The sequence below is a fragment of the Dermacentor variabilis genome, chromosome 3, assembly GCF_050947875.1.
Source record: "Dermacentor variabilis isolate Ectoservices chromosome 3, ASM5094787v1, whole genome shotgun sequence".
NCBI lineage: Eukaryota > Metazoa > Arthropoda > Arachnida > Ixodida > Ixodidae > Dermacentor > Dermacentor variabilis.
Genome location: NC_134570.1, coordinates 123,178,243 through 123,200,143, shown reverse-complemented (window position 1 = coordinate 123,200,143; position 21,901 = coordinate 123,178,243). Strand labels below are relative to the sequence as shown.

The 21,901-nt window shown below is 48.4% G+C and overlaps 1 protein-coding gene and 1 pseudogene across 2 annotated transcripts in view; one reads left to right on the top strand and one right to left on the bottom strand.

Moving 5' to 3' along the window:
• The window catches only part of LOC142576259 (uncharacterized), a 151,807-nt gene that overhangs the window by 97,512 nt on the left and 32,394 nt on the right, over nucleotides 1-21,901 (bottom strand). Inside the window, exon 5 of one of the 2 annotated variants that reach the window (XM_075686303.1) lies at nucleotides 19,913-20,153. In XM_075686303.1, the coding sequence (XP_075542418.1) occupies nucleotides 19,913-20,153 (241 nt within the window). Of the gene's footprint in view, nucleotides 1-17,304; nucleotides 20,154-21,901 lie in introns of those variants that run through there. The other variant, XM_075686302.1, reaches the window with a different exon arrangement.
• Nucleotides 11,339-12,748, top strand: LOC142576260 (uncharacterized; annotated as a pseudogene).

Sequence of the window (21,901 nt, the reverse complement as noted above, 5' to 3'; positions counted from 1 at the left end):
CACAGATACGACTTGTGCCCCCACCCCAAGAGTGGTCTCTGCCCGTGGTGCGGGGTCAAGCATGAGCCGCAAGATCTTCCCTCCTGCATACCGACCTGCATTCTCTCGGAGGGGCAGCACCTCACGGGCACTGGCTCGTGCAAGGCAAGAAATGCCACCAACAAACGACGCAGCCCACCGCCCCAGAAGACAAAGTGCCCTACCAAGAAGGACTTTCCCCCGCTTAGCACGGCCCTCCCGTCTACCTCTACATGGGCTTCCAAGGCTGCCAAGACGAACATCATGACCTCCCAGGACTTGGAAGTGAAGGCTCTGCGGGATGAGGTAAGGTAGCTCAAGGCAGCCCTCTCTACCTCCACCCCTACTCTACCCCCACTCCACCACCCCCATCTTCTTCATCCACCCCGTCCGACCAACCTCCTCAGAAAAAGAGGAGGCCTGATGAGAGCCCAGCCCAACCTGTAGCTTAGAACGACAGAAAGCTGAGCTAGATGGTAAGGATTCCTTATGCAAAAAAGAGGTGAGGCAGACAGGACACAAGAGTAGAGAAGTGGACACCACGAACGCCAACTATCAACTGAAGGGAGCACTGAGGTGAAAAAAGAAAGAAGACACAAAACTCATCTGCACAAGCTCAGGAATGGTATCATCACGTGTAAGTTGGGTACATGTGTCGGTCTATGTGAGAGATAACTGTTAAGGCACGTAACCTCTTCCTTATGTAAAGTAATCGAAGGCTGACTCACGAGATGGCGGAGCTTTGAGCCGACGCGCTGCACCAACCTTGGACCTCCGTTGGTGCAGCGCGTCGGCTCAAAGCTCCGCCATCTCGTCAGCCAGGGCTGCGATTTGGCGTTGCAATGGGTTCCAGCGCACATCAGCCTGCAAGGGAACGAGGCCGCCGACGCTCTCGCAAAGCAGGCTCACTCCCTGCGCTTCCCCCTCGCCACCTCGGTCAGCGGCTTCGACGTGGCCAAAACAACCATTCTGCGAAGGCTACGTGCGCAGCACCCGGACCAGCGCGTCACCGCAGGTACGTCACTTCGACTCCTCCCCCGCGTGGGCTTCTCCCGGGCGGACCGCTCTTTCCTGCTTCGCCTGCACGTTGGCTGCTACAAGACGGCTGCTAGAACACACAGACTGCAGGGAATTGGCAACTCCGCGTGCAGCAACTGCGCCGATTTGGAGACACTCGACCACTTGCTAATTCACTGCCCTGCCTTCGATGTGGAGCGCACGGACTTGTGTACAGTCTATCGGCGACTGGGACTGACTTGCGATACGGCGACCGCGCTGCTATTCCCTGCAGCCCACTCGTCCATCGTGAAGCACGCTCTTTCAGCACTGGTAGACTACTGCAATGCGACGCACTTGAGAGCGCGGCTCTGAGCCCTGCACTCACTATTTTTTTCCCCTTGCCACGTTCGTCCTGTCTTTCTCTCCTTCATCTTTTTCTTCCCATTCCTCCCTTCCCCGTGCAGTGCTGTTGAGGTGTCCTCCTGTGAGAGACAGTTACGGCACTGCACTCATCTCTTCCGTTTCCTCTTCTAAAATCACTTCACACACACACTCACGCACGCACTTCCACCGTTATAGATTTGCCATGCCTCTGCCATAAGACGCATTCTTATTCATTCTTATGTCTGTACAATATTGCGCATTCATCTAACTCTGGCATGCAGTTACAATCTTGGCAGTGTAGGAAAAAAGTAGGAGGCGATCCACCGGTTAACGACCTTTTATGTTCCTTTAGCCTCTGATTGACACACTGCCCCGTTTGACCTACGGAGAACTGGCCACAGCTAAGGGGAATTTTATAAACCACACCCATACGACAGTCAGTAAACCTGTTGTTCTTATTGTGCTTCACTGGACAACTATCTGTTCTTTTTTTGCCTTTTACCTGCTCCTTTTTCCTCTGCACGGCAGCGCATATCTTACCTAGCTTATTGGGAGCAGTGAAAGCAACATTAACATCATATCTACTTGCAACTTTTTTAAGCCTGTGCAACATTTAATGAAAGTACGGAATAGCCACTACTCTTTTTTTGCTATTACTACTTTCTGTAATCACGTCCATCCCCCTCAAAACCGACTTCTTTAGGCGCTCAGCCACAGTGGCCACTGCCACACTAGGATAACCTGCTCCTAATAGGCACCGGACCTACGCATTAAAACTGGCGCTCATTTTGTGCATGCAGCATCTGGTGAGAGAAGACTTAAGGCACAACATGGCAATTCCGTTTTTTACTACTTTCATAAAAGGAAAAAAACAGCGGCTCAAGAAGGATGCAGTTCCGTCAGTCTTTGCAGACTACCCTTCACGTTTGCAGCTGAAGGTAACAATTAAGGCTCATTCACACCGGTGACTGACAGTGGTCGCGCGACCAAATTTGGCCACAAAGCGAACAGTCGCAAATGGTCGCTTTTCTCGAAAAGCGACCATTTGCTGCTCGATTTTTCAGTCGCGCGACCATGGTCACTAAACTGATGAACCAATCAGTGGCGCACCGGAAGTGATCTTTCATGTGTCTACGTCTGGCCTCCTCCCGCGTCGAGGCGAATTCCGCGTAGATTCCGAGAGTTCTCGCTGAGAACGATAATCTGCGGGATTGCGACTTGCTGGTGGCGCGCAGCCGGGCTTGCCGGTGTGAACATCTGTCGCCTTCGGTCGCTTTTTGGTCGCAAGTCGCAAATGGTCGCACGACCTTCTCAAGTTGCTGGTGTGAATAAGCTATTAAACGAAGCATGGCAAGTATCACTACACGTGACCGTGCTGCGAACGAACAGTCAACTAACGATTGCACCAGTAGCCACGCTGCCTCGCGACCGCTGCCATGTGCAATGCTGGCAACATCAGGTCCCGAAGCTGAAGAATCAGAGCCGATGGACACTACAAGCGCTACCTGCGAAACAAGAGACAATCATGATGTACAGTGCCAGAATAAATGCGTGCACAGGGCTGACCAGGCTGCCTCGTGCGACAAAAGTGTCCAGGTCAACAACAATTCGGCCTCTGCTTTGCTCAATACTGAAAAGGCCAAATGGAAGAGAAATGAAAGAGATCTGAGGAGCCAGATACTGAGACCACATCAGACCATTGACAAGTACACAGAGAAGCTCAAGAAACTGCAGGAGGATTCTTTGACTGCAGACATTTTCTACACTAGAGAAAGAGCAGCAGAGAAAGAGGCTTCAGCATTGTTTATCGTGGACCAAATTACCAATTACAAGAAAAAAAAGGCCTACCTGGTCTGAAAAGCCACTATGTTGTGTGGTACTGAGGCATTTATCAACGAAAGCCTACGAACATATTCGCGAGGAGATGCTTTTGAAGCTTCCAGACCGAAAGACCCTAACCAATTATATTGGAACTACAAGTGGTGAGACCAGCTTCAGCAAACTGGTGGAAGCTCAGCTGATATGTGAAGCCGAAAACTTTGCCAAACCGCAATCAATCAAAGGTCTGCTCGCTCATCGTTGACGAGATGAGGGTAAAGCAGAAGTTGCAATACAACAAGCAACGTGACTGCTTTGTTGGGCAAGTAGACATTGGGGTGGAAGAGCAAAACAGTGACCTTGTCTTAGCCAATTCACTCCTGTGCTTTGTCATCAGTGGACTGACAACAAAGTTTCGAACTCCAGTTGCCTACTATTATACAAAAGGGCTAACCGGCCCCGAACTCCACAAGTTGCAGATTTTCGTCATGCAAAAAGTGGAAGCTTGTGGGTTTAGGATTGTTCGCCTTGTCACGGACAATCATAAAGTGAATGTTAACTGCATGAAACTGCTTGGAAATGGCCTGCTTACCTACCGGATTGAACACCCCTGTGACCGCAGCAGGATTCTTTTCATTAGCTTTGATCCGTGCCGCGTGCTGAAGAATGTGAGGTCACAGTTTCTATCGCGTGACTTTGGCCCGGAAGGTGAGATTTCTGCTTCACACATAAAAGATCTCTACGAACTGCAGAAAGGCTTGTCTGTAAAGCCTGTTCAGTTTTTAAGCAAAAAGCATGTCTATCCGATTAACATAGAAAAGATGAACGTGGCAAGAGCCATCCAGCTCATGTCTCCAAGTGTAACCGCTGCCTTGGAACATCTCAAGGATCAGGCTGGACACACTTGTGCACTGTCATTTTCAGCCGCAGGCCCAACAATTACATTTCATGAAGTATGTTTATCGGTGGTCCATGCTTCACGATGTCACAGGATGCACCACATACGCTACAATTTTTCGGATGGCCACAATTTGATGACAGTGCTGATCCGCGGCTTGAATGGCTTGAGGTCACCTTTCCTATGTACTTGGAGACATTAAAGAAAAGATCTGGACATGCCCGTGAACTTCTCACAGCCGAAACGTATGAAGCAGTTTTGTTAACCACCTATTCGACAGTGGCGTGCATCAGATATCTGTGGACAGAAGAGAAGTTTTCTTTTCTGCTCACTCGAAAGTTCAACAGCGATCCAATTGAATCGCTCTTTGGAAGTTTGAGAATGTCATCCAGGTGCAACGACATGTTGGACGTTCGGGCTGCACTATCAGGTCTAGAAAAGCTACTGAAGACTGGAATTGCTGCATCCAATGCAGCCTCCAATATTGCCCACAAAGAATGTCGTACAATGTCGGGGCACATATTGTATGACACGCTTTCCTCTGCACAACCAGCTTCTGCTTCAGCTCCAATGCCTCCCCTGACGTCGACTGTGCAAGCACTGCCCCAGCTCTCGAGAGCAAGATTGGCATTGCAGAGACTTAATACCACAATTTTGCCACAGCAGCTGTCATCGCTACAGATTTCGGCTACTGCCTATGTGGGGGGCTATGTTGCAAGGGTTGTAGGCAAGCATGTTGACTGCGAGAACTGTGTTACTTTGTGTACGAAGCCAGTGAGCAACCAGCTGCTCTTTCAGCTCACTCGGAGCCAAGATCGAGGTGGGCTGCTCTACCCGTCGGAACAACTTCTCTTTGTCCTGGACTGTAAGAGATTTTGCTGACCGTGCCCTGCAGGAGCACCAGACCTTGCAGAAGCCACTAACTACCTTAGTGGAGAACGCCGTCCCAGTTCATTGTGCTTCAAAGTTGCTAAAGTGTAAGAGCAACGACAGCAATGAACACCGGCTTAAGCTAAAGAAACCTCATATCGGTTCGTTTCCTGAGGACGCTGTTCTGCGACACCTTCAATGTTACTGATAGGCTCGACACAGTTCAACATTTTGTAAGAAAGCCCCTTTCGTTAAAAGTACACGAAACTGTGAGAGTCACGATTCAACTGTTTTGAGTTCCTAAATGACACGGCACAGCTCATTTTCTGACACCAGGTGTGGCTTCCTTGCGGTGGCAACAAATGTAATTCTCAAAAACTTTAAGAAGGGAACACAACATCACATTTTGCTGCAGACGCAGTCTCACGACATTACGTGTCATTTAGCGCATGAACTCCCGGCTTGCATGCAGTCCGCTACATAAGTAGACGTTAAGACGCACCAGGGCTCTTTCAGTGCCCAAGCTTTCCCATTATATGGTGGCAAGCACTGCTTTCAAATATCGACTTTTACGTAAGCGAACAACATAACGGTGACAGAACATTTTTCAATGCATTGGATTTCAACCGGAGAGCGCTCTCGTATCGGTGCAGCAGACGACGCGCGAGCGCGTCGAACAGCAATAGCCATGAACGACACATGCTTCTAAAATGGGCTGGTTGCCCAGAGCGACAAGTGCTTCAGGGTTCGAATTTACAAAAGTCTTAATTGTACTTGAAACAATGCAAATACAGTCAAAAGCTCAACCATTTAACAGCTGCGAATACAGCCGTGCCCTGCGTTTCCATGAGCGACAAAGATCCTACTCCGGCGGCGCGGCAAAAAGCTGTACTAGAGCCAACAGCCGGTTCCCTTGGTTCTCCGCTCCATTTTCCAGGCACAGAAAAATAGAGGAGGCACTGCACAGGCATGCATGAAATGCAAGGGCGACATTCGCTCTGGCTTTGGTTGGCTTACTAGGCACCGTAGTCGGCTGCTTAGTCAATGATATCAATGGTGCTAGTGCAGCCGTTGTTGGTGATGCTGACGATTACGATGTGGCTGTAGATTCTGCAGTGCCGGTTTCGCAAAAACCATTATTGCTCGAACAGAGACCACTTTTCGGGAGATATCAGGCAGTGATCGTACAATCGGAAAGTTCAGTAAAAAATTGGGAGTCTCCCAGACGAATCAGGAGGGTTGGCAGGTATGATCCTGAGTATACGGGCTCACCCCAACCACAGCTTGACGCCCCTATTACAGAATCTGAATTTCGCACAGCCCTATCGAAATTGCGCAATACCACACCCGGGGAAGATCAAATTACAAAAGCTGCCATCCAAAATCTTGATGATGCCTCCATATCTCACCAGTTACCTACTTTAACGAGTGCTGGGAAGCAGGTACCCTCCCTGCCTGGGAAGCATGGAAAAATCATATTTATCCCAAAACCTCACAAGCCCATCCCCCTCGAGAACATCCGCCCTATACCTCTTACATCCTGTCTCGGCAAGGCCTTTGAGCACATAATCCTTGCCCGACTGACAATGTACATGGAAGAGAATCACCTTTTCCCCCACAGTATGGTGGGCTTTCATGCGCACCTATCTGCGCAGGATGCCCTACTTCAAAATACGCACAATGTGCTTGATGATACCATCCCCCCATCTCACTAAAGCTATCCTGGCAGTTGACTTTACTAAGGCATTTGACAGAATTCAACATGCTACCATTTTACGGGAACTACAGGCACTACAGGTAGGCCCTAAAACCTACAACTACGTTCACACCTTCCTCTCTGGCTGCACTGCCCTGTGCAGCCCCTGTGTGCGATGTTGAGCAGTACCCTTGCCTGTCAAAGGCAATATTTTTGCAAACCTGTGTGGAGGAAAAAAAATCAGTATTTTAGACCTTTGCAATGCTTACAATCAGGTCGAGCTAGGTGAAGACTCGCGGAAATTAGCAGTGATGAACACACAAAAGGGGCTCTTTTGCTATAACAGGTTACCGTTTGGCATCGCATCAGCTCCAGCGATATTCCAACGGAAAATTGAATCTCTGCTGCAAGGACTAAAAGGGACCCAGGCTTATCTAGACGACGTCCTGATAGCCGAGAGCAGCAATGCAGAAAACGTAAACCTGCAAGCTGTGCTACAGTGTTTCTGCGAGTACGGTATCAAGCTTCGTTCCGACAAGTGCAAGTTTGGTGAACAATCAGTGACATATTTTGGCCATCGTATAGATGCTGAAGGGCTACACCCACTCGAGAGGCATGTGAATGCAATCAGGCTAGCCCCTTCACCGCGAAATGTTGCTGAGTTGCAATCCTTTGTGGAATGGTTACATTTTACAATAAGTTTTTGCCAAATCTTTCCATTATACTTGCACCCTTGTACAGCCTTCTTGAAAAAGGTGCAAAATGGGTTTGGCCCGAAAAAGAAGACGCGTCATTTCAGAAGGCCAAGGATGCTTTGTGTTCAGCCCCAGTGCTAACATACTTAGCATAATCTTAATACTTAATACTTAATCCGCAGCTGGAGTTGATGCTCGAATGCGACGCGTCGCCTTAAGGTGTCGGTGCTGCCCTTTTCCATCGAATAAATGGTGAAGACAGGCCAATTGGTTTCTGATCACGAACGCTCACCTCAGCAGAGAGAAAATACTCCCAAATTGAGTGCGAGGCTTTAGCCCTGGTATTTGGCGTGACACGGTTCCACGATTACCTGTTGGGACGGGAGTTCACGCTTGTAACGGACCACCGCCCCTTGTTGGGCCTTCTCATACAGGATCATCAAACTTCTGTCATGGCTGCCGCCAGAATTCAGCGCTGGGCACTTTTGCTTGGGGCATACTAATACAAGCTGATCTGTAAACCTGGCAAACAGATGCTAATTTCTGATGCTCTAAGCCGTTTGCCTCAATCGCTGCAGGAGCCGCTAGCGGAAACCGAAGATCTGTCGGAAAAGGTGCTTATCATAAACGAGTGGGACCAGCCAGCGGTTTCCCACCAAGAGATTCAAGCACTCGCAGCAGCTGACGTTTTTTTGCAAACGATATGCAGGTACGTGACTGAAGGGTGGCCCTCCATCGTAGAAGATGACTGCGGAAAAATGGCGGAATTCTGGAAAAGGCGACACGAGTTGTCTGTAGAGAAGGGGCTGTTGTACTGGGGCCATAGTGTGGTGATACCAAGTGAGGTGCATGAGAAACTGTTGAAGATGCTGCACGAGTCTCATCAGGGGGCGTCTACCATGAAGACAAGGGCGAGGGCTAGATTTTGGTGGCCAGATCTAGATCGAGACATTTTTACAATGGTCTCAGACTGTCGAAGCAGCGTGCAGGCTCTGCCCATGCCACCTGCACGGAACCCCGTTAGTTGGCCGATTTCGCGAGAGAGGTGGTCACGGCTGCATGCCGACTACGCAGGGCCCATTGCAAACAAGATGTTGTTGGTACAGTAGAACCCCGCTGTTACGTTCCTCACTGCTGCGTTTTCCCGGCTGCTACGTCGTTTTCATCCGGTCCCGGCATAGCTTCCATAGGATCCAATGTATAAGGAACCCCGCTGTTACGTAGTAGCTGTGAAAACGTTCCCGCATGATGCGTCGCAACCCAAACCCGCCTGGGCTAAAGTAGGCAACGCGCTCCAACCACCATTTTGGCTTTTGACGAGTTTTGACCAGGCTTGGCTATGGAACTGGCTACAAGAAGCCGCACGCCAGTTTGAGAGGCCGCCACTAGGTGGCCATTTGTGAAAAATGCTTTCACTATCATCACTGTGGTTACGGTCACCGTATGGTTTGTTGGACGGGTCGACTCACGGAGGAAGGAAACTCAGGAGAGGCCCTGACGTCACTCTTTGTGAAGCTATAGCTAAAGGGAAGCCAGAAGTTGGCGTTGCTCCGCCTATTGGGCAAGCTCTCCTCTCTTGTTTCCATTTCTCGCGAAACCACGCCGCGCTGCGCGCAACCGGGCTGCTCGGACGCGCGCGCTCAGCAGCAATACTAAACAATCGTTAGCACGTTAGCACGATTTCGCCAAAGAGGGCAAAATTTCCCGCGGATGTTCCTTCGTCCGTTGCCATTGCCGTGGCGCGGTGACGACGAGGAGCACGAGCCACATGATGGCGGGGAGTTGCCAAATCCTAGCTTTGGAGAAGCCGTCGCGGCTCTGGACCTCCTCCGCAGGTACGTCGCACCTCACAGCGACGCTGACAGCAATGCGGCCTTCCAGACTATTGAGAAACGTGTGGTGATCTCTAGCGAGCGAAAGAAATGGCAAGCCACCATTCTAAGCTTTTTTAAGTCCTAAGCGCACTCTGTGGAAATAAATTGTCTATAGTTGAAGCTGCACTTTTTTCATTCATTTTCGGAGCTTTCCTCACTGTTGCGTTTTCTCAGCTGTTAGGTTTTTCTTTTTCCTCGGTCCGGTGAAAAACGTATGAACGGGGTTCCACTGTAATCGTCGACGCACACAGCTATTGGATAGAAGCCATTCCAGTATCTCGAGCAACTGCTAATGCAACTGCCGATTGCATGCGAAGGGGAGATGCGGGTCGAAAATCACGTTTTTTTTCCGAAAATTATCCATTTTTTGTTTTTACTTGTTTTGCCAAGTTTAATACCTCTACTTCTATGAAAATAAAGACTAAAGCGGAATTTAAATGGGAAATGGATTAAAAATGCATTTAAAGAGCACAAGGTGGCTATTAAAAAACCGAAAGTACTCTGTCTTCGAGCGTCTCGCCGCCGCCATGGCACGGTTCCTCGCTGCATAGAGTTTCCTATGAAAATTACTAGGGGGAACTCTGGCGCTGCAGTCGTTGTCCTACCATGGGAATGATGGGAAGTACATGGATTTGTCTGATCTTCGTGCTTGTGGATTCAGACGTTCTTGTGGCCTTGTATGTTACGCTATATAAATCTTATTGTCGTATATTTCAGCGCAATCTATATTCTTCGAAGTGCAGAAGACGCCGGCAACGCGCACAATTGCTATTAATTGCAACGACTGAGCTCGTACAGATGGCCAAATCGAAACGCGCCAAGTGTCTCAAGGCACTGGCATGCCCGCGATAAATTCATAAGGGCGTTTCATTCGCTCGTCAATACATGCGTTCGTGGCTTAATAATTTCAATATCAGGCTTTTGTGCTAGAGTCCCTGTGTTCGAATTGTGCCGTCAGGCAATTTTAATGATGTTTATATTATTATTTATTATGCAATAAACTGTTGAAAATGACGAGTTTACAAAGTCACAAAGCCGTCTGAAGCCAAAAGAATGAAGTTTAGGCAAATTCATGTATACTTCCCATAATTCCCATGCTGGGACAACTGCTCCCATTGCAGCTCCCGTAGACACTAGCGCCAGAGTTCCCTCTAGTAATTTTTGTAGGAAACTCTATGCCTCGCTGTTGCGGATCGCGTGAGATCAGCCAAGCCTCATTCTCTGAATCGCCATGGTTGCCTGGGCGTCTACAGCGCTAGAAATAATAAAAAAAGCATGTTATTGCTGCGTTTTCCGAGCGCTGCGACTGGTTTTTAAATCACGTGGTACGAATTGGGAAACGTCAGTGGCCATCATGCGCGTACATGTGGCGAAGCCTACTTGCTGGGTCCATATTTCGTCGAGGTGCGCTTCAGAGTGACGATCGTTCGGCAACTATATCTTCGTCATGGACGAAGCGAGACCAAGCAAGCGCAGTCGTCATGGAGTGAAACACCATTCGGTGCACAAATACTGAGGTCGCCGGCGGAAATCTAAGGCAAAGGCTCGTCCAGCGACAACTCAATCCACGGCCGCCACGGCGGTTAGGCCTAGCGCAAGCGGTGCGGATCCCGCCCGTGTTACGGATGCCTACGGCGAGCTTGAAGCGGCCTTAGAATACGTGAGTGCGTCGGAAAAGAAGATTGGACATTTCCAAGATGAGCAAAGAGCGCGTGATGGGGTGTCATCATTCATTACTGATTTGACAGCGCTCAACATTCTTGTGAGCGGCGCGATTTGCCCAACATGCCAGCGCTCAGAACTCCGTGTCCGGGAACCGGCCACGAAGCGCAAAGGACTCGCTTCGTTCCTGGAGCTACACTTCGAGAACTGTGCGTGCCCAAAAAGTGCTCTTTCCGCAACTTATTCATCGCGGCGAGTTGCGGCGTGCAGGGACACCAGCAAAGGTGCGTGCCGAGACTATGACAGCGGGAGCTCGCGTGAAAGCTTCGCCGTCAACGTCAAAGCTGTTGTGGCGGCCCGTTCGATAGGAATTGGGCATGAGCAGCTAGTGCGGTTTTCATCAGTGATTGGACTTCACAAACCGATGCATCACAAATCTTTCGCTGCAATCAGCCGAAAGGTACACGATGCTGCGATGAGTGCAGTCTCCGAAAATCTCCAGAAATCGCGGGAGATTACAAAGAGAGATGCCGGCGGGGATAATATTGCTGTGATGTATGATGGCACATGGCATAAACACGGCCATAAAAGCCATAACGGCATTGGGACAGTTGTTTCCCTGGACACCGGGCCTTTGCCTGGACTTCGAGGTCCTTTCGAACTACTGCCTTGCCTGCAGCCGGCACAGGGTCCTGCCAGATGAGGAAGAAGAAGTCTGGCAGGCATTTCATGGCCCTGTGTGTCGAAAGAATGTAGGCTGTTCGTCCCATGCTATGGAGACTGAAGCAGCAGTGCGTATATGGCAGAGGAGCCGATCTTACGACACATCACTGTATTTCAGAAGGTTTCTTAGCGACGGGGACTCGAAAGCCTATGCAGCAGTGGTAGAGGCCAATGCCTACAGTGGTGTCCTTATTGAAAAAGAAGATTGCACTAATCACGTGGCAAAGCGCCTCGGAACCGCTCTCCGGAAGCTAAAAGAACCCCTGCCAAGAGGAGAGAAACTGAAGGAGCCTGCTATCCTAAAGCTGCAGACCTACTATCAGGTTTCTATTACTAGCAACAGGGGCAGCGTGAAAGGAATGTATAGAGCAATTTGGGCCTCATATTTTCACTCATGCTCATCCGATGGTGCTAGCAGCCATAAGTTTTGTCCAGAAGGAGCAACATCCAGGTGCAAGCACAGGCATGCTGAAGCGTCAAGTGAGCCTGCACTCACCCACACACTGCTACTGACCAAGGCCCAGGGAAAGGCAATACTGCCGATCTACAAGCGGCTCACCGATGAGAAGTTGCTGGCCAGGTGCATCCAAGGCAAAACCCAAAATGCCGCGGCGTCATTGAATAGCAAAATATGGCTTCTCTGCCCCAAAACGAGATTTGCCTCACGGTATGTAGTGGAAATGGCTACTGCCTTGGCTGTCCTCTGGTTCAACAGAGGGCACATCAGCTTTGAGCGTGTCTTCGAAGAACTAGGCATGTTTCCATCTGAAAGTCTGGTGGAGCTTGGCACATCCAAAGACATTGCAAGGCAGAAAAAAATGTCCTTGAAGCTGACTGTGGAAGCGAGAGCAAATCGCCGCACACTGACAAAAAAGGCACGTGTTGAGGAGTTCACTCACAAGGGCCGTGAGGGAGAGACATACGCTGCAGGAAGTTTGTAGTGGCAGTTGCTGTTTTATGAACAATTTTCTTCTTTTATGTCAAAATTTGATTAGAATTCAAGCCCTCTTTTGTAAATAAACATGCAATTATAACTTCAAATGCGTTTCTCTCAAAGTGAAATTTTGGGCAATTTTTTTAGTTTGCCCCTCATGTTTTTGGCACTTCTGATGCTTGGATTTGAATGAAATTTTGCACACATTTTCTCTGAAGTGTGAGGAGTGCCATTGTCTCTCTCAAACATAAATATTGGTCAAATATTTACAAAAAAATTAAAATTTCCACTGGTGGTCTCATGAAAATGTAGACTTGCCAGGTTCAAATTTTTCACGTCATTAGCATATTTTGTATGCACTTTATCATTCGTTTTTGGCCCTCTACAGTTTATATGAATCAAAATGAGTCATCAATGATCTGTGATTATGGAAGTTAAGTGTGACAAAAAGGGGGGCTAAAAAGGTGCAATTTTGCACATTGGCATCAAATAGAACAAAAACTATGCAACTTACAGTGAAACTAATTGCAGGTTTGAAATCAGCATAAAAAACTAAATTAATAGGTGGAGTTTCATAGCTCTAAGTCAAAAATTAAAGAAAAAGTGTCTTCGAGTAGCATCTCCCAGAAAAATGGAATTGAGTATATTCGCACCCCGCCTTATCACCCTCAAAGCAATGGTCTCGCCGAACGGGCCGTGAGAACTATCAAGGAGGGCTTGACGAGAATGCCTGGTGTGGAGTTGGAAACTGCTTTGGCTAGAATTCTTTGAACCTACAGAAATTCGCAACAGGCTTAAGGGTTTTCTACGTCTGAACTACTTCTTGGGTACCGTTTGCGTACAAGACTAGATATGTGTCTTTCTCCCAGGAGCCACGAAAAGCTCAAGAATCCAGCAGCTGATTCCGCCAGTTGGTACTTCGCCCCTGGAGATGCCGTCTATGTGCGCAACTACGGCATAGGAGAAAAGTAGACACCAGGCAAAGTAAAATCGACGAGTGGTGCCAGTTTAGTCACTGTGGCTACCGAGGACGGTGTCGTTCGACGCCATGTCGACCTGATCCGGAAACGTTCATCAGACACAGATGGAAGCATAGAAATATCAAGTCCCGGGTAATCGCCTCCGACGACCTTAGGGGCCCCGAAATACGAGGCTCAAGACCTTCCCGAAGGGCCTATTCCTGACCTACGTCGGTCCACAAGAACCAGAAAGCCAGTGGAGCGCTACGGCTACTAGGGGAAAGGAATGCTGCAGATAACCTATTCGGAGCCACGTGCGCCTCTCCACGCATGCGTCAATGGTCCCTCTTTTTTTCTTTCTCTCTTTTCTCTTCTATATATATTTCCGAGATGGAAATAAAGTGTCATCTTATTGCTCTGCGAATCGGCCTGGATTTCATCGCGTAGCTGCCCGCCTTTGGCCAGTAGAATGTAACAGTTGGCAAACCGCCTGTGACCCAAGGTTTACAAAACTCTTTTGTGCTCAGTCGTTCCAGGAAACAAGGCTCTTGGAGCTTGCAAGAACTGAGTTGCGGAGCTCTTCAGCAGAAGCATCAAGTGACTGTGCAGAAGTGTCAACATCTACAGCTCACAAGCAGTGCGTCAGCAGTATCTGGAACAGCATTGAGAAGCTGGCAGTTTCATCAGAAAGAAGACACTCCTCCAAAACAGCCAACATCAAGGAGTTTCAACGGTATCTTCGAGAGCCCACCTGCTGTAAGGACCAAGACCTTCTAGCATTCTGGAAAGAAACAGGCAAGCAACACTTCCCAGGAGTGTGCAAGATAGCCATGAAGTACACAGGTATTCCAGCAACGAGTGTATCAAGTGAAAAGTTGTTTTCGACGACTGGCAACATTGTTATGGCCCGGAGGGAGAAGTTGACCTCAGATCATGTACAACAGCTGATATTTTTTTGCATGAGAATTTGTAAATATTCAAACTTCTGTTCAATAATTTTGTTATATGATATTCGATTCGAGACTTACTATTCGGTATTCACACAACCCTAGTAAAGAAAAAAAAGCCTTTGGGAGGGAAGGGCAGGTTGACGAAGGCCCTCATCGACAAGTTGACTGACTATTACAGCTGGGCCCTATGAAACAATTCGAACAATGTGGCTTCGATGCAGTGTGCAGTGATGGTGTCATATCACCGTACGACATCAACGGACAAGGCTCATGACCATGACTTGTGCCCAGAGGGTGCTAACTCGTGGCGCCGTCACAACACTACCAAGAAAAGGGCTACATTGCAGAAGCAATGCTGCCTGTTTATCAGCATCTGTCACAGGCTTCTCTTCTGCAATGCTGCCTGAGAGCCAAGACCCAAAATGTATCGGAGTCCTTTCACTCTGTGCTGTGGTCTTTGACGCCCAAAGAACAACAAGCATCCCTCACTGCTGCAGAGACTGCACTGTGTGAGGCAGTTCTGAGGTCTGACGCTGGCTGCTATAGGGCCACCCAAGATATCTTCATTGGTAGGGCTCACACCTGGCCAAATAGTCATCCAACAGGCTGCCGAGAAAGATACCCTGCGTCTGGAAAAGGCCAAACAGTTCCAAGAGACGGAGGAAAAGTGGCAAAAGAAGAGTTTCTAAGGACAGATTCAGTTATTCTGCAGGGTCATTTTAGACCAAGATACCGTATTTACTCGCATATAACCCGCACCAAAAATTGAAAAAATGTGTTTAAAAAGTGGGGGTGCGGGTAATACGCGAATATTCCGGAGAAGGGGGGCTCGGCGGGTCGGCTTCACGGCAACGCGCGGCCTGCCGTGCAGAGTCCGCATCCCCATCGACATCAACGTGTGTTGCAGTGCATATTAATATTGCACCAACCTTTTGACCACCGAAGGCCAGTATGGACTGAAAGAAGACCACGTGGAAGCGGAGACCATGGAGCATATCGTTTTGCGGTGCAGAACACTTCGTCCGGACATTGCCGAAGACGCGGCGATAGATATAGAGGGTGCCCTGGGATTTGCAGGGGAGGACGGACGTGTGGATGAGAGAAGGGTAGTGGTGACAAAGAGTAGGTTGGAAGATTGGTGCAAAAGGGGCTAGGGACGAGTGAGTCTATAAAAGAGGGACAAATTACAGTTCACAAGAGGCCAACGCAGGTCACAGCCAGATCCACATCCATAGTCTGTTTAGTCCCACGCCAGCCACGCGTTTCGCATGCTTTGCATACGCTTTGTTCAGACGTTGATGGGCCTTGAGTAAGGTGCCGTTTCTTGTACGCCCAGTTTGCACAGTTCGCCAGCCTTGTCTAGGCATCATGAGTGTGTCTCGGCGGCAATCATTCACGGCGAAGGAGAAACTCAGGATCGTCGCCGCTGCTGAACAAATCGGCAACAGAGCTGCTGCGAGAAAGAACGATGTCGACGAATCTTGCATTCGCGACTGGCGGAAGAAAAAAGACTCTCTCGAAGCTGCGAACAAGGACAGGCGAGCGTTTCGCGGCCCGAAGACTGGCGCGTACCCTCACCTCGAGACGCAGCTTGCAAAATTCATCGAGGAGCAGAGGAGTCGTGGCCACGCTGTGTCTACAGAGATGGCGCAGATGCAAGCCCTGAAGCTGGCCCGGGAAATGCACATTCCACGCGAGTTTCATGCGAGCCGCGGATGGCTGCAGCGCTTTATGGCCAGGCATGGATTTTCGATGCGGCGGCGAACTACCATGTGCCAGCGGCTTCCCGACGCTTACGAGGAGAAGCTGCTCAACTTTCAACGTTACGTCATCGGACTGAGGAAAGAGCGCAACTACTTGCTATCTCAGCTGGGAAATGCTGACCAAACGCCAGTATATTTCGAGATGCCTATGGACACGACCCTGGAAAAAAAGGGCGCAAAATCTGTTAGTGTGCTGACTGGCGGCAACACCAAGCTGCGCTGCACAGTGATGTTGTGTGCTTTGGCCGACAGCACCAAACTGCGCCCGTATGTAATATTCAAGCGCAAGACTCTACCGAGTACACCACTTCCCCCAGGAATTGTTGTGCGAGTGGAAGATAACTCGTGGATGAACAGTGACCTCGTCATTGACTGGATTCAAGCAATCTGGGAAAAAAGACCAGGTGCCTTGTTGGCACGCCGTTCGATGCTGGTGCTGGATTCGTTCCGAGGCCACTGCACTGACGCGGTGAAAGCTCGCCTCGCTGACAACGGCACAGACCTTGTCGTAATACCTGGCGGCATGACTTCCATGCTCCAACCACTCGACGTGTGCATCAATAAGCCTTTCAAGGCTCACGTGAAGCGGCTATATGCCCAGTGGATGGCCGATGGCCTTTACGCCCTTACGCCGACGGGACGCGTGCGAAGGCCAGATATTGCACTGCTGTGCCAGTGGATCGTAGATGCATGGGGGATGATCCCGGCCGACATGGTACGCAAGAGTTTCAAGAAGTGTGCCATAAGCAACAGCCTAGATGGTACCGAAGATGATTACGTCTTTGAGAGCGGCGATGAAGCCTCAGACGGCAGCAGTGAGAGTGGCGACGATTGACAATTGAACGACAGCACTGACAACGTTGCGGCAGTCGTTTTCAAATATATTTGTTTTGAAAACTAAAATGGTGACTGTTTGCTCAGTTGTAACTTCCTAGTCCTCATTTTTTCAGGTAAGTGTGCGGGTTATACGCGAGGATATTTTTTTTTATTTCATGGGGTTCAAAGTTAGGGGTGCGGGTTATATGCAAGGGCGGGTTATACGCGAGTAAATACGGTATGTGTTCGAAACTTTGAAAGCTCACTTTACCAAAATGACATCTTTTGGCTGGTGGGGCTGCTTGCTTCAGAAATATCTCTGGAATCGTTGATTGGACTTTTATCAGGTTTCTTTCATTGTGTACTCGAATAAATTTCTCAGGGCAACACAAGCACATTTGTCAATATACCATAGAGACTCATGTAAGGGCCGCACTTTCTTTTTCATAATTCTGACGAGGTGTGGCCTTTGCACAGGGCCAAACCTTTTGGTCAAAATGGTGCCTGCGCAGCTGGCAACTTGTGTACACCCTGGATCATGCGTATGCCCTGGCTCTAGCCACCAAGTAGTGGCATGGGAAAGTATGCAGTGCACAGCATAGGAGCACCGAACGCGACTGCTTATCCATTGGAAACTTTTTTGCCAAATTTCGGGCTGCCACGTTGAAGATGCTGCCTTACACCGATGCGGCCCTTACATGAGTCTATATGGTATTGCGTCTGTAATTTGTGATAATTAAAATTTAATTGATAGAAGCCTAATACCGACACTAAATTCAGTATTCTGATAAAAATTTTTTAGCAAGTAAATTTTTTTAAAAGGGCTCTCTGTCTTGGCCTGAGGTACATATCCAGGAATCATCATAGTGAATTTCACCATGCTAGCACATTTTGCAAATTCTCCAGACCTGGAATAAGGGACCTATGTGAAGCATCATGAGATATTGCTGTAACATGGGAACCAGTGAACATAACTGCATGAAACTTTGTGGTTCTTCAAATGCTTTTGCTGTGAGCCTATCGTGAAAATTTCATGAAGATATCTCAACAAAGAACTTGCTTTTCAAGGCTAGCCTCCGCCCTTAAAGCCCTTGTCGTCATGTCTAAATGATATAATCTGTTCCCTTTTACAGTGAAGCTGTTTATGCGGACAGTGCACCGTCGTCGTCGGACTTGGCTAAACAGGGGCCACGTGACCTAGCAGGAGAGGAAAAGAAGAACTCAACAGGGGGAGAGGGGTTGGGGTCACCCCTTTCCCCTTGTGAGAATGCTATCTTATATGCGGATCTTATACGGTTGTTACACGGTGCATTTTTGGCAATCGAGCCAGATCAGCATCGAATTTATGGACAATTGATACAACCCTGCCACGAAAGAAACAAATGTTATGCTGGCAGTTTGCGGCCAACGAACAGTGCCCAGTGATTGAAACGCGACACTAGGAGCATGTGGCTGCCGGCACTTCTTGCTGGTGCAAGAAGTACCAGCACGTGAATTGTCAAACCAATCCGACCAATTGTCAAAACGATTGCAGCGCCCGCATCTCCAGTGGCGGGCCTTGCATCCAATATACAGAGCTTTGGATTAGTTGTTCCGCACATTCCATCCCAGCTACGACTATGGGAAGACCACGAGTAGTGCGTACTCCTGAGGAACAAGCGGCCTACCGCAAAAATGAAAATGAGGCGAAAGAATAGTGAAACAAAAGATCGGCGATAGAAACGGCTTGTGAAGTTTGACTTGCATGGTGCAACACTCTGTAGTATAACTAACACGTCTTCACGGTTTGACTATCTTCACAGACTGGAAGGGGTGATGATTTTGTTTTGTTGCACCACGCCAAGCACGCAGAGGAGCGTAAGATCCCTTCAGGTAGTTTTGATTGCCCGGAGCTGCTGGACGTTTCTATGTCCAAATAAAACCTCAATTGCAGTGAGCGTTCGATTTCGACCAGCCAAATAAGAACGCTCGAATGTGACCAGTCAGATGCACCATAACAAAGTGAAGTTGCACTATCAAACATCGTCAACTTTCAGCATTCTCAGTGCATTTTTCTATTTACATGAAGGTACAGCTTTGATCCCTATTCTCACTCGGCTTAGCACCTACATAAATTCTGCAGTGTCACCACTCTCATCAAGCACAGATCCACCATTTTCAATGGGCAGGAAGAGCTGTGCGAGACACATTGTGTGCAGCAACAATCGAAAGTCCGTGTGGCTGGGCACACAGCTACTTAGACAAGCAGTCCCAAGTACTTTTTGCAACGAGGCAGATGGCCCTCTATAAATGTGCACATGCCTAAATTGTTTTTCAACCACCAAAATCTCGTGCAACTTCAATGCCGCTGCTGTCGAAACACACAATCCGATTTTAGCTGTCCTTAGCGCTCCCTCCTCCTTTTTCTGCGAAAAAAGACACACACGCGAGAATGTGTCCTTGAATTCATGGAGGAATGCTGTTACCTCCTTGCATTGTTCGTTTGTAGCACCTGGTGCAACCGACATCATCAAAGAGCACCAGCGATTTACCTGCTCAACAAACCATGCTGTCGTCTCTGCTTCTTTTGGAAGAACCTTGACTGCAAGCAGGCAACGTAGCCCCGTCACAGTGCCCTGGCTCAAGACTGCGTTAGATATGCTCGTGTCCTTTCGCGTGCATTCGGGCATAAGGCAATCTAGTTCGATGACGCGTACAAATCCCAAATTATCAGCATTGTTTTTTACAAAGAGCGACTTAATATGGTCGAAACACACTTCATCTGTGGGAAGGCCATGCTTCTCAACAACATCTCTGGGAAGAAGCAATGTCTCATTTTCAATGAGAGCATCTACGATGCTCTTCGTCACATACGGTAAGTCGGCGAGGATCATCAGCCACCGATGGTCGGACTGCTCGGCGGTGGTGCACGGGTGATGGGTTGAGAAGACCGGTCGTCTGACGGGACGGGTGGAAACTCTGCACAGCTCCCACAAAGAGAGGCTGAGGGCACTCAGGTCCGTCACAAGGGCATCGATGGCCAGGCCGAGGGCTTCACACTTTCTGACCACTCGGAAGATGGCATTCTTCAGCATGCCACAAAGTGCCGAACCACCTGTTTGAGAACAGGAGAGAAAAATGCAGGGATGCTTAGAAGACACAGACCGCATGAATAAACCCGCGGCACGAAGCGGTACTGCTCCAAGAAAGGTAGATTAAGTTATATTCAAAAAAATGACAAGCAAGCATTTAATTGGAGGAGGTGTGAACGTATCATTATTCTCACCTTTAAAAAAAAATCTGGGATATATTTTTGGACATTTACTTCCTCTTGAGAGCTGCAACATCTGGCAGCAAGTCTCCGACATCACCAGGTACACAACGAAACTGCGAAATGTTGTCAACGATGCGCAACCCATCCGCATAAGCTGGAACAAACAGACGATTCGGAAACAAGTTCTTTTCATTCATAGTCGTCGTCCGAGGTGGAGACAGCTTTCCTTAAGCGGTATTCTTGGGCAATCCCTTTCAGAGATGGTTTTACCTAAGCGAAATTTCACGTGACTTGGCGCCAAAAGCATCCCTGACAAGCGTTTTTGGCGCTGTGCAAAGCTCATATCAGTGCCAAGAGCACTATCTGCCATATACTTCGAGGGGTTCGGAGCTGGGACGAGCCAAATCTCACGAAAACGAAACTATCTTCATAAGTGATTGCACGAAGACATGGGTACACGTCACCTCCGAGCTTCTTTAAGATTATATGCTACTTGAAAAAGCAAGCGTTTTTTTTTTATTATTATTTGTGCAAGAAATGTGAAAATATTGCCATTCATATAATTTTTTATGTAGATTTCAAATAGGTCATTAGTTTTTGTGTAGATCCCATACGCTTTTAGTTAAGTCCTACACAATTGTAAAATATAGCGACTTTTGGAGGCAATTCCTTGATTATAACATTTTCATAAAAGCATTATGCTGTATCTTACTTTTTTTTTATTTATTTATTTATTTATTTATTTATTTATTTATTTATTTATTTATTTATTACCTCAAAGGCCCTGATATGGGGTATTACATGAGGGATGGGTGATCACTTCAGTGAAATGTGGATTCAATGGCAGCCTTGAAATGATATGGATTGGAATGGTGCATGGCAGTCTACACAGCTTGTTGTAGGCTGTAAAGTGCCGATATCTATCCAAACAGCATGTAAACTTACTGGAACATTGCAAAAAAAGTCAAGACAGTTTAACAAATTTTTTCCCAATCCCACTTGACTCTCTTTACAACGGACCCTGCTGATCTGACAAAAAATGTCCAGTATATTCAAAGTCCGTAATATCCGAGATGCCTCAATTCTGAAAGATTTGTTATGTTTAACACGATTATTGCAAGGAGTGAGTGAAAAACGTCCAAAGTAAAAAACAAACAAAAGTCGCAGTTTCACCCGAAAGGCAAAGCATCGATTGCGATAGCACAGATGCAAGATAAGCCCAGCAGCAGCAGTGAGCAAACTGACCTTCGTGCTGTCTCTCGCTTCAACGCGAACTAAACGTCAAAAGCACAGCACATACGAAGCTACCGGCACTGGGCGCACTTTGTCCACATCACAGGTCACTTGGAGGAAGAGTCCTGTGCAGGTGCGCACTTTGTTCACATCGCAGATCACTTTCAAGATACGGCGTCTGCACGGCCGCACCGTTAACAGCAGGCACCGGAGCAGAACTCGGTGTTTACCTCGCCGCCCCCCTCCCATGCCTCGCGCACGAAAGACGGTACCCTTCCGCCCCGCTTTCCTCCCTCCCTTGCGTGCAAGATTGAGCCGTGATTGTCGGCTGAACCTCGCAAGTCAGTTGCCAGGCC